At 32.7% G+C, this 13,460-nt stretch overlaps 1 protein-coding gene across 2 annotated transcripts in view; it reads left to right on the top strand.

Moving 5' to 3' along the window:
• LOC129794227 (E3 ubiquitin-protein ligase CBL-B-B) overlaps positions 1–8,615 on the top strand; it is a 39,345-nt gene extending 30,730 nt beyond the window's left edge. Inside the window, exons 4-9 of one of the 2 annotated variants that reach the window (XR_008751005.1) lie at positions 740–856; positions 1,065–1,189; positions 2,063–2,184; positions 2,431–2,562; positions 6,740–8,063; positions 8,170–8,615. Coding sequence is in view for 1 of the 2 variants with exons in the window: in XM_055834907.1 (XP_055690882.1) it covers positions 740–856; positions 1,065–1,189; positions 2,063–2,184; positions 2,431–2,562; positions 6,740–7,978 (1,735 nt within the window). In the remaining variant the exon portion in view is untranslated. Of the gene's footprint in view, positions 1–739; positions 857–1,064; positions 1,190–2,062; positions 2,185–2,430; positions 2,563–6,739 lie in introns of both variants that reach the window. The other variant, XM_055834907.1, reaches the window with a different exon arrangement.
• Positions 8,616–13,460: the final 4,845 nt, after the last annotated feature.

The following is a 13,460-nucleotide window of genomic DNA, read 5'->3' as shown; positions in this document are numbered from 1 at the left end:
CGATTTTCGAAAATGAGGTATCGTTGGAAAGGTCTTGATGGCCCCTACAACATATCAAAATTTCAGCCCTCTAGCTATAATAGCGGCTGAGATATAGTGAAAACAAAATTTTGAGGTTATTCAAAATGGCGGACGGAGGGGTGGGGGGGTGGATTTGACCTCATAATCGGATTTCTTCAGGTCGATATTTAAACTTTGCCGTTTACCGCAAGTCTCTATCTATCACCGTTCTCTTGCAATTTAAGTTTATGATCCGGCCGGACGGACGGACGGACGGCCGGCCGGAAAAAAAATTTTTTTGGCGCATACGTTTTTTGGAATGTGGGGACCCTAATTCGTGCTCATCCCAAGTTTGAGCCCGATCTGACGACTTTCGATTTTGCTCGGTACACAAAAGCTGTGTCTGAAAGAAACACAGCTAAAAGAAAACGATTCAAGACTTTCTATCATATAGCAGCATTGTGTGATATATCCCATTGATGGGGAAATAAAAAGTGCTTTAGAATATTGAATGATTTTGCCTTTCAACCACTTTAACGACTCCTAACAACGCCTCCACATCTCTTTTGATAAATATTTGAGGGAGTGAATGCGTGTAACAATAAAAGTTGTCTCATCCTTCCTCCTCACACTCTCTCTCTCGACTTGCTCCAACATTTATTTGGCTTTTTTTTCTGTGTGTGATAATAGACAAATATATACTGACTGTGAGATATTCTTCTTCATTTTGTGGTGCCAGGTTATCGTGTACTCGATTGGGTCAGTGGGCGATAGGCTATGTGACGGCGGAAGGTGAAATTCTTCAAACAATACCTCAGAATAAATCCCTCTGTCAGGCACTTTTGGATGGGCACAGGTGAGTTTTTTGAATAAATTTTCCTTTCACAAAAAAAGGAAAAAAAAGATTTCTTGCAATTTCCATCTCATAGAACATGATACATAAAATAAGTCCTTGTGAAGAGAGAAAACGAGAAAAAAATTCAAATAAGTTGACAAAGACGCGTATTTTTTTTGCCAAAAAGAAATAAATACTGAATGTCGTTCTTTGTATAATATTTTTACAGGGAAGGATTCTACTTGTATCCCGATGGACGACTCACAAATCCGGATTTATCTTTTGCCGTACAGAGTCCCATGGAGGATCATATAACTGTGACACAGGAGCAATATGAACTCTATTGCGAAATGGGTAAATATTACATTTCTTTTTTTTTTAATCTATAATTTTAAACGCCTCAAAGTAACAAGAAAAGTTCAAGAAGAGAGAAAACCTGAGAAATGAAAATACTCATGAAGAAACAAAAAGAAGTTGATTTCCATTACAAAGTTGTGTGCCGGGTTTTCCCAGATTTTTCATTGAAACTCTGAAATGTCTGAAATAGATTATGGATAAAATTAATGAATTTAACTTGTGGGAAAGTATGAAGGATTTTATTAAGATTGTGTTTTTGATTTTATTCAAACTAATAATAAATACAAAAACCGAATTTTTTAGAGATTAAAAATTTAATCAAGAAAAAATAAGCTAGAAAAACTTTTAAAAAAAACCTTTCTCATAGATGCATTAAGCGTCAATTATTTTAATGTTGATTTTATGTATAGAACATAGAATCATAATTTTATATTTTTTGCCTATTTTACATTGTGAAAACTTAAGATGAAACATTAGCGTAGATGTTTCATGTACAATAATGACGTCATTGTCTACATTTTTGAGCAAATTTTCGTTTAATTTTCTCTATTGATCAAGTCTTGACGGTTTCTTAATCTTTTTTTTGTTCTTTATTAAAATTACGCACAGTTTCTTCCAATGAAAATTTAGTCCATTTATCGATGAATAAACTCCTTTAATCTTAAATCTCTCATCTAAATAGTCTTCAACTTATTTATTATACATTTTAATTTTCTCTAGCTACGGGGTTTCTTCTTTCAACCAAATGAAATTCTGTCTTACTTTTATGAGAAATTATTCACAAAATTTTCTGCTGTGATTTGAATTAAAGGAAAATATTTGATCACAAACCCTTTCATTCCCCAAACCTCTTTCTCATTGTTCACGCAGGGAGCACATTTCAGCTATGCAAAATATGTGCGGAGAATGACAAGGATATTCGTATTGAGCCATGCGGACATTTACTCTGTACACCGTGTTTGAATGCGTGGCAAGTGGATTCAGAGGGACAGGTGAGTGTGAAATCTCTGTGTTTTTTTTTTTCGAGGGTTTTTTTGGGGGGAAATAAGGGTGGAAACTGTCAAGTTGAGAATAAATTTTGCTCAGAGGGCTTATATGGAATATTATTGTGTTGGCGAAATGTAGACATGAGAGCTCCCCCAAAAAAAAGAGAGAGAGGGAAATAAAAACATAAAAAGGAGAAGAAGGACATATTGTAAATAATGGTGAATGTTTTAATTTGAACCACCCCCCCACAGGGATGTCCATTCTGCCGGGCGGAAATTAAGGGCACAGAGCAGATTGTGGTGGATGCTTTTGATCCGCGGAAGCAGCACAATAGGAATTCAGCAAATGGAAAACAACAGAACATCGACGATGACGACACAGAGGTACTTTAGAAAAAGAAAGGCACATTGAGGGGAGGAAATGTAGAAAAGATGTTTTTTTTTTCTTAAATTAATTTTGTGGAAAAGACTCACATAAAATGTTCTTTCTTTTTTTTTTTTGATCATATTTTATATTTTCTTGCATATTTCTGTAATTTATACTAAAGATGAATGATAAAATGTGTTCTCATGTTTGTATTATTTTTTTTTAAGCAAATCTTACATTTTTGTTTTAATTGCAATTTGCTGTTTTTTTTTCTTGTAAGTCACGTAACAGAATATTTTCATCTTGCAGTCTTTTTTTTTAGTTTCTTGTACATGCGCATTATTATTTATAATTTTTGCCTCACTTTGTGAATATTTATTTTAGAACAATCACAGCTGTTCTTTTTTTTCTAAAATTCTTTTGTTGATTCTAAGTTTTTTTTTCCATGGTTGAGAGAAGAGAATTTATGGTTGTCTGCTGTTGCAGGAGTGTGACAGAGATACTGCACGATTTATTTATTCTTCTGTCTATAAAATGCATTCTCTCCTAATTAAGTTAGTTTGAAAAACATAAAATTAATTAGTTTTTTTTCACAAACTGATCACTCACACACACAATTTTCATTACAATATAATTTGTTCTTGTTTAACAAATTAATGCAACAGTTCATGAATTTTTTTTTAGCATGTTTATACAATGTTTTTGTCACTGTTTTGGAGCACATTTGTACACATATTTCTTTTTTTTTGTAAATGGTTTATTTTATCATTCACTGCAATGATGAAGAATCTGCTTTACTTTATTGATGTAACTTTAGTTAACTTTTTTTTTGTTTAAATTTAATGCATTCCACAACACATTTTCGTGTTTCTTTTGACTCAACGCAATGCCCAGTAATCTATAAAAAAAATCCTAGTCTTAATTTGGAAGTGAATGAGAGCGAAGAAAGGGGAAATGACTCAAAAATAAAATTGAAAGTAATTTTAAGAGTGAAAAAAAATTGTGAAATTAGTAAATTTTGCATTATCACACAATATGAGTCATTCTGTGAATTATTTAAAAAAAAAAAAGAGTAAGAAAATTAATACAGACAAGTGGTATATTGAAAGACCTGCAAAAAGAGCTAGATCATGCAATAAAACACGCAATGGTCTTCATTTGAGTGATTTTTTAGTGCAAATTATTCACATTTTTTTTCCTACTGACTCATGATGCTGTCGTACAATTATGTTGAATTATATTGCTCATGATTTTCTCATCATGCCAATTTAAAATTCCCACCTGATTCACACACACACGAAAAGCTCGCTTAGTTTTCGTTGTCATTGGACTTGCCACCATTGAGGAGATTTTGATGGCCCAGACAGAGGTGGAGGAAAGACCTTTTCAATGCAGGGACTTGTTGGTTATTATGAGAATGCTTTGAAGGTTATCAAATTAATGAATAAAAACAATAATATTACCTACAAGTTCAAACTTTAATTAATTAACATAACAATCGATTAGACTGAATTTTAAATGAATAAACAAACAATTTGAGGAATAATTAAAGTTAAAATAAAATATGTTAATGCATAGAAACAAAAGGAGATTAGTTATTAAATGAAGGAGATTGAGGAGATATCAACCCAGATTGATCCAGGATTTTTTCTTTTGAAAATTTCGCAAACTCCGACTTCAAAATTGTCTAAAAAAGTCGATTCTGAACCGAAATTCTAACGTTTGACACATTTACTGTTCCTGACAATTATTTTAACTTTTGACGTTTCTTTTCTTGCATTTGACGTTTATTCTCTAAAGGTTTAACGTTACATTTTCTAATGTTCAGTTATTTGACTACAATTTTTTTTAACATTTAAATTGATCTAAATTCTATTGATTCGTGAAATGCTTAGCTGAGGAATATATTTTTTTTTGACATTTGATGAAAAATTCGAACGAATAAATTTTTATTTAGGCCACAGAATCTGCATTAAATGTGTTAAAATGTCAAAAATCTTAAAACTAACAATATGTAAGAAAAGACTAGAATAATATGAGAATCTACCCCATTGTTTTCATTTTCTTGCATATTTCAAAAATATCTTTAAAATATGACTTTTCACTAGGAAGGGTCGTAAAATGAATTGGCTCCTTTCTTCTCCATAAATAAATCCATTTAATCATCAACATTTAATTAAATTTGCCTGAGAAATCCAATCCATAGTGCAACATAATATTGCTGATTCATTTAACGATAAGACAAAGGCTAAAACTAAGAACCTTTTGGAATGTTTCTAATTGATTTCACTTCCTCTTGAGCAATCCCCTCGTTCTGTGTTTCATTTTTTTTCTTGTAATTCACAGGAAGTCCAATGAGAATGTTTTATTCGACATTGCAGTGAGATTGCATTTTTTCTCTTTCATTGCATTCCGTGTGAATCAGATGACTTGAGGGAACTTTAATAAGTATAAAAAAAAAGAAAATTAGGTATGGAACCATTTTTATCACGTGTTCTTAAAGGAGAAAGAAAAGAGAAAAAACATTAAACGTAATTTATTTTCTTTAATTTATTATCAAATAGAAAATTAGAGAAATAGTAGGTAGATATATTATATGTAAACGTTCTTAGTTTTATAGAAAGAGAAATTTTTGTGATTTTACTTTTAATCTATTTTTTTTTTAAAAAAGTATTCTATTAACTTGCTTATAGTCTACAAAAAAAGTAAAATAATTTTTATATTAAATGATAAATTCTTCACTATAATGCTATGAGTTTGAATTAATTCCATTAGATTTGTAGTTCTTAAACAAATGATAGATTAGAAAATGAAATAAAGTGTTAATTTGTGGATGATTTCTTCATTTAATTCATTATTTGAAAGAAAAAAATATTATGTGTTTGTTATTATAGGCGAATGATGAGAATTTAGTGATGTAAGGTGATGATTAAAGCATAGAATTAGGATGAAATTAAATATAATTTATTGTGTAGGAGAGATTGTTGAAAAAATGAATGCATTGAGAAGTGAAAGAGAGAGAGAAAAAAATATAATGTAAAGAAATAAATCATTTTTCGCATGGTTCATGAGGAGTGGAATGAAAATTGGGAGATTTATGGGGCGAGTTTTGGGCAAGAATTAACTTTTTTTTTTCAACCCTCCTGGGATCGACCGTTGGGGACCTTTTGTAGGGTTTGGGGGTGGGCGATATAGCATGCGAAGAGTTGATGCGCGTGGGGTTGCGAATGGCGTGAGATGATGGGGAATGTCGGGAAAAATTTGTTCTGTGTTTTACTTTGTATTTTTTTTTTCATTTTAATTTTTCTTCGTTGTGTGAAGCATGAGACAGTTTGTGCTTTTTTTGCGTGTTTTTTTTTCCTGCACAACCAATTTTCCTGTATTCTTGAGTTTCCGTTCATAAACTTGTTCTTTCTAAAATGGGTAAAAAAAATTATTCCTCCCACAAGTAAGTAGCCTCGTGAATGCTCTAGGAAGAAAAAGTAATAATAATTGCTCTTTATTATTTCTTTGCCTTTTTCATTTAAAACGTAAGCTGAAAGGACTTTTTGCGACGATTTTATTTTATTTTGTAAAATTGTTTAAAGCTCAAATAAAGCGGGGAAATGACAGAGCTTTAGGCAACGTTCTTTTGTTCTCTTAATGAACTTATTTTAATCTTTGAATATGCTCAAAAAGTTGGCTTCCAAAAGATCTTGAACTTGATATACTCTAAGAGAAGCTTTGAAGAACTTGAGAACTTTCAATACTTTCAAATAGAACTTGAGCTTAAGCAGGACACTACCCGCGAAAAGTTTCCGGGCAAGGCTAAAATGGGATATTTTTGAAGGTAAAATTCAAATGGCTACATCTCTGGCTGTTGTCAACCGATTTTCAAAAATTTAAATGTTTTGGAAAGGTACATTTCTCACCTTTCCAAGACTGCTAAATTTTTGAAAATCAGTTGACAACAGCCAGAGATGTAGCCATTTGAATTTTACCTTCAAAAATATCCCATTTTAGCCTTGCCCGGAAACTTTTCGCGGGTAGTGTAAAAAGAGTAAGATTTTTTTTCCTAATGCATTCCGAGACTATAAGAAAAAAAATGTCTTAAAATCCACAAATTAATATGCGACTAAAGAAGCCTTTTTTGGTCTCACAAGATGACCAGAGAAGTCTTCATGTTTGTCTCTGTTCTTCTTGCGTATCTTTCAGGATTTGGGTGACTTCAACATTGCTACATCCTCTCTGCACGCGCTCAGCAATAGCTTATCGCGTACGGAAAAACAAAGTCCACACTCATCCCCGCGAATGCCAAGGAAGAGCACAACATCTTCGTCATCATCGTGCTCTTCGGCATCATCCGGTACGAGTTCAACGCAGCATCATTTTGATCTGTACGCGGGGCAACCGAGTCATGCATCGGGAAGTGGTTTAAATGGGGGAAGCCCGGGGGTGAATGGGTTGGGGTGTTCAAGTAAGACAAGTCGCAATGGATCTAGTGGATCACTGGCACAAGCCACAAATCCCAATAGGATGAGTGCTCCGGTACTTTCGAGTGCTGCCATGGCACCCGTTGGGAAGATCCTCCATAAGGCGCTGTCATCGGATCCGGGAGGGGCTCTTGCGGAAGCAGCCCCACCATTGCCACCGCGAAAATCCTCCCCAAGTATCGATCAAGTGCCCGCATCGACGCGTGCAGGGAAATCACCGGCCCCCGTGGTGGTTGTACCTGCGGCATCTAGTCTCATTACACTATCCCCGGATGTCCCAGTGCCGGGCACTTCAGCTGCCACTGCATTGGACACCATTACGAGTTGCTGTGATCTAGAAGTGCCACGGACGTGTGCCCCACCCGTACCGCGGCATCAGTCCAATCCTGTGGATACACTCGCTGAGGATTTCACATTGCACGTCACGGTGCAGAAGGATGAAGAAGTTCCTGATGATGGGGTGATTGTGGGACCAGCGGAAACAATTTCGGGAATTATTGATACGCGTCCCTTGGAGGCGAGAAAACCCATTTCGGTGACTAATCAAAATCTCAGCAAAGATCCCGCAGCAACAGATCGCGGGAATAATTTGTACCAACTAAAGACAACACAAAATCACACGCGACACCAATCTCTACCCATGAATACCATCACGAAATCCCCAACACCTGCAAAATCCGTGACTGTTGCCCAGCTGTGTCAACCCAGGACGGCGGTGACCACAACGGCAGCCGGTGGGGGTGCGGATACGCAGCGTCAGGCAATTCTGTATGAAAATGTGACAATCAACAGCAAAGACTGCAATGTGCCATATGAGAATATAAACCTCGAATACATTGCGAGGTTAGTGAATGAGGGGTACTCTAAGGAGAATGCAATAACAGCCCTTGGTATATCGCGCAATAACATCGAGATGGCATGCGACATCCTTCATGAATTTGTAGCAAAGAGTGGCGTGTGAATGACACCCACGCACACACCAAACATCCTCCAGCTCTCCTTCTCAAACACACACACACACAAAGTTATGCTACTCCAAAAAAAAGGTATTCAAACACGAGACTTATATGGGATACATAGAAGATGATGATGGGTTTTTTTTGTCGCGCACTCTATACAGGAAATTAACTTATATATACTCACTTTTCATAGCAACTCTACAAACTACAATGGTGGACTAACAAAAAGAAAAAAAAACAAGATTACAAGCAATAGAGAAGATACTTAAAGACTTTTCGATATGAAATTTAGTAAAATACATTTTCTTCCCATATGGATGTGCTTTCTTTAAAAAGATTGACTCTTTTTTTTTAAAAAGAAGAAAGAACGGAAAAAATTCAGGGGGTGTGCTACATGACTATTTTAAATGAAAAAATAAATTCTAATTTGAAGGCAGGCAGAGAGAAAATTAAAAATTTCCACCAAATGAAGAATTATAAATTACCGCAGCTAATGAGTCCTATTCTGCGACCAAGAAGTCTTCAAGAATTTGTTGTAAAATTTCAACGATTTCAGGGATTTAATGATCGCAAAATACGACCCAATAGTCTATAAAAAGAATTTTTCAATAAACGAAAACTTTTAAAATTTGCTTTAAATATTCTTTTCTTTTTTTTTGACTTTTAAATGAAAAAAATAAATTTCAAACTTATTGATCTTGATTCTGAAGAAGATTTTAATTTTATTATCTTGAAAGTTTTTTTTTTTTAAGTTTTTGATGGGTATTCTGTTAAAAATGGGCTTATTCAGCGACTAAAAAACCTTTGACATTCGCTTAAAATGTTGAAATTTCAATACAACATTCAAAGTTTTCAAGGGTTTCTTGGTCATTGAATAAGGCCCAATATCTAAAGAATTAGGGAGATTTTTTTTAAGAAAAAAATTGCTTTTCTAGAAATCCTAAAATAAATACTTTCTAGAAAAGTTAATCGTCTGTTTTATCTATGATTTTTTTTGTTACAACATTTTAACGATTTTTATAACAAGAACTGTCACAATCTTAAAATTTTTCAAGATATAAGAAAATAAAAAAAAATATATTTTTGGCAGAATCGACCTCACTCAGAGACCTTAATTTCATCGTGTAATGTTTATTCAATGAATCTTTCAATTTGTATGCTCTCAGGAAAGTTCTAAAATAACATAAACACGATAATTTTTGCCTTAAATCTTTTCAAAAATCTTAGCATAATTGTTAGAGCACATAATCCTCACGACATTTGCTTTGAATTCAAGTTGCGAAAGAATTCTTTTTTCTAATAATCTTTGTGCTTTTGTTTTTTTTATTTATTTTAACTGTTAATTTGTTTTTCTCCAAACTCTTAAAAAAATTATTTTCTTCAAATATCAGATGAAATGACAAAATTATCAGCTAAACCCCCTGAAAAAATTTCTTCCGCAAACATAAACTCTAATCCTTATGAGAAACAAAATTAAACTTCTCTTTGGGATTTGCGATGATCGGGGAGGATTTAACGTGAAGAGAAAAGAGAAGAAAAAGTACATATCAGAGCATAAATTTTCTCACATAAAAAACTCTGTAAACGCTGAATTACGATAGCTCTATGGGGGTAAAAGTTTTTAAATAAAAGTGGGTGGAAAATGCTACTCAAATACAGCGCATTAAGAAGTTTGAAAAACATTTTTGGATCATAAATACGTAATTTCACCCATAAAGTGGTTAAACATTTAAATAAATTATGTGGTTTATGATTTTCTTTTCTCATCATAAAAAAAAACTATAAATGATAGCTAAAAGAAAGAAAGAGAAAATAACGGGGGCAAGGATGACTAAATAGCTAAGAAAATTCAATGATATTGAAACTCAAACTTGGTGATTAATTTAACATGGAAAAAAGAAAAGTTTTAATGTGAATATTTTTTCAAAATATTATGTATGCGCATGAGGATGTGAAGCTAGGAGAGGAAGATGATTGAGGTTTAGCAAAAGGGTTACTTTTGAGTCATTTTTCATCGCACATCCATCCCTCTATCTCCTCTACCCTCAAGGTATTTTCCCACCCAAAAAAAGAAGAAGAAAAAAGAGCTCAACTTCTGCCCTGGACATTTTCTGAGTGGTTCTATGTAGAGCTACGCTACGAGGAAGTTCAGGCGGAAAAGTGGAAGCTTTTTTTGCACTGAGAAAAAAAAGCTCTAACGGCTCTAATGATATGGAAAAGTAATAAGAGGGGAAGAAAATAGGATGATGATGATGTGCGAAAAATGAAAAATTTTCCTTCGAATTTAATTACTTTCCTAAACCTCCTACCCACATGGTAAAGAAAAATATATTTGAAAATTTTAGAAATTTACAAGCTCTCTACCTTTGTGAATAATTTATTGCAAAGGTTTGAAATTGAGACCGCAGTTGGTGATATTAATTGGCATATTCCAGTAATTGGATTAATTAATTTGAATATTTGACCATCCTTCAAGAGAAAATCGTAAATTATTCATCCTTGTACTTTGAAGAAATCTGATAGCTTCAATGGATCTAAAAACTATTAAAAAATTTATTTTTTTCAATGAATTTTCTATTTTTATTCATTGTCAGGCTTTCTTTACAAATCTCACGTTTATTGAAGTTTCTCTCTCTATTCTGTGTAAAATATTACAAAGATTTAAAAGGTCTAAAAAATTAGTAATATGAGTTAAGACACAGATCACCATGCAAAAGAAATGTTTTAGTACTCTGCCTGTTCATTTTATTATTTCAGGATTTTCTTTTTCAACTTTAAAATTAATCTTAAAGAAAATCTTTATTTCTCTAATTTATTTTGTTAAACAACGATTTTAATTCTAAACTCAAAATGTCTGGATCTTAAAATCTCGTTTACAAACTTTTGAAATAACAATTCTAGATTTTATATTTAAAGATTGCCTTTAGAACATGGCTTAAAGTTCTCAAAAAAATCCCTAAATTAAAATTTAGAAAATTTTTTACAGTGCAAAATGTGTCTTAGCTGAAAGGTCTAAAAATGTACTAATATTTTAGACCTATTAAATCTTTCAATTCTGTTTCTTCAAATATCAGTTAACCCTCGAATTAGCTAACTGAAAAGACTTGTAAAATCAATCTATTAAATAAATTAAATTAAAATTCAATTGAAAATAATTTTTCCTTGCCGTGTGGATGGGTAAATCATCCAAATTAGAAAAAAAAAGAAATAACATTTTACAAGAAAAAATAAACTACAAGTATACTGGATAAAATTGATAAGGTAAAAAAAATCTATTTTTTTATACGCAGAAAATAAAGCACATTTAATTTGCCCAAATGCAACTACATTGATTAAAGAAAAGAAGATTTTCCTATGAAAAATGAAACATAGCGAGGCAAAAGGAAGTTTGTACAGAAGAATTAAAGGTAAAAATAGGTAGAAGAAGACGTGAATAAGAAAAATAGTGAGAGGAGAAATGGCGCAGAGATTGCAGAATTGAATATATTTGTATGTAATCTTTTTATATAGAATTTTTCACACTACAAATTTATTGAGAATTTTGATGGCTTATTTAAAAAAAAAAACAATAATCATCAAAATATTCAAGAATGAGGCAAAAAAAAAAGTCACACAAATATTTTATTTTCTTAGATAGAAAACAAACTAAAAAAAGAAATTTAAGAAATGAAACTAATTTAGCTCGTTTGTATATTTTTGCAATATATATTAATAAATGATAATAAAAAAAAATTAAATTGATTGTACATTTTTTGAGGCGAATCCCCGAATGCGTGGGAAAATTAATTTATAATTTATTGCGAATGCAGCTGATGGAAATGTAATTGCGGAGAGAAGAAAAAGATCCCCTCTATGATTAATTACAAAATAATTACCAAGCTATATAAAATTGAAATTGTCCTATAAGATGAGAATGAATCTTTATATTAGATATTTCAATCAGGAAGTTCATTAGATCTTAAGTGAGCGAAGAAAATACAAAAACTGCAGGCACACACAGAGTATGTGGTCCAAACAGAAAGTACGCGCGAGCCAGAGAGAGAAAGAAAAGAAAATGATGTATAAAATTAATGAAGCTTAATAAATTATTATTAGATGGGAAAATGAATGTGGTTTTATTTCCCATTTAATACTATACTTTTCCACATAACCCATTTCATCGTGCTTATCTGCGAGCCTCGCTGTGTTTGCGCAATAAAGTGGGGCTGCCGAAGTGTACTATATACTCATCTAGTAGCTCCTAAGATACAATAAATTGTGTCTCTTTAGTAGAGATTGAAGGAAGAGCGGGAGATGTCTCGTGCAGAAAAGTCTTCAAGCTATTGAAAGGAAATTCCAAGAAAACTCTGCTTTTGTTTCTTTTGGTTGGGCCACAGAGCTTTGGGAAAAGGTACTACACATAATATCTCTTTATTATGTTGTATAGAAAAGCTTATCTTAAGCTCACCACATACACCACGTGGATTACACAGAGTAACAATATTTTTAAATTATTTTTTTCTAATGTGAGAATTTGGAGAAAATTCTGTAAAAAAGTCTTTTCTTTTCTTGCAATTTGCCAGTTTAAGGATTTTGAGTATTATTTGTCCAAAGAAAAAATATTAGATTTTGTCAGTTTATTTTCAATCTATAGGAATTATTTTAAAATATAAGAAAAACAGTTTTTCAGAGAAATCTTTAAGAATCTTTTTGGAAGATTTCCGGAACAGTAATTGTATGCCGTAAATAGCAAAAAAATACTGAATAACCAGCCTTTCGTTTAAAGAGTTTGAACAAAACTTTCTACCCAGAATTTCAACTCATCCTCCTTTAAAGAGAAAGGTTGTTAGGAAACACTTTATTCAAAGCAATTTCCCCCAATATTTCCCATTCACTTCACATATAAAGTCCAAAATTAATTGATTAATTAAATATTAAGTTCTCCATTGCTATTTAGGCTTCAATTCTCAGCATTTCCGCATCATTTTCTATTTAAGTTAAACACTTTTGGGAATTTTCCATCTTCCCAATTTCTTCCTAAAAAGGTTTTTTGTGCTTTAAAAGCTTCAAAAATTCATGATTTTAATTTTAAACATCATCATATTTTAATTAGGCGTTTCATATTACTTTGTCGTCGTTACATTGAGTATAGGGAGAGCGAATCATTATATTTCCTAAAACAATTATTTACTCACCAATTTATCTGTGTGTACCACCCACGCTAACCACAGAAGAATTTCTTCTTTTTTGTAGGTATACAATTAATCCCAACCTACCCCACGCTTTTGGAAAATTTCTTTCTGCTTAATAAACGCATTTTTTAGCTGTGTTTCTTTCAGACACAGCTTTTGTGTACCGAGCAAAATCGAAAGTCGTCAGATCGGGCTCAAACTTGGGATGAGCACGAATTAGGGTCCCCACATTCCAAAAAACGTATGCGCCAAAAAAAAATTTTTTCCGGCCGTCCGTCCGTCCGTCCGTCCGTCCGTCCGTCCGTCCGGCCGG

Source organism: Lutzomyia longipalpis, chromosome 3 (assembly GCF_024334085.1).
Source record: "Lutzomyia longipalpis isolate SR_M1_2022 chromosome 3, ASM2433408v1".
In the NCBI taxonomy this organism is placed as follows: domain Eukaryota; kingdom Metazoa; phylum Arthropoda; class Insecta; order Diptera; family Psychodidae; genus Lutzomyia; species Lutzomyia longipalpis.
This window is presented reverse-complemented; position numbering and strand designations above follow the sequence as displayed.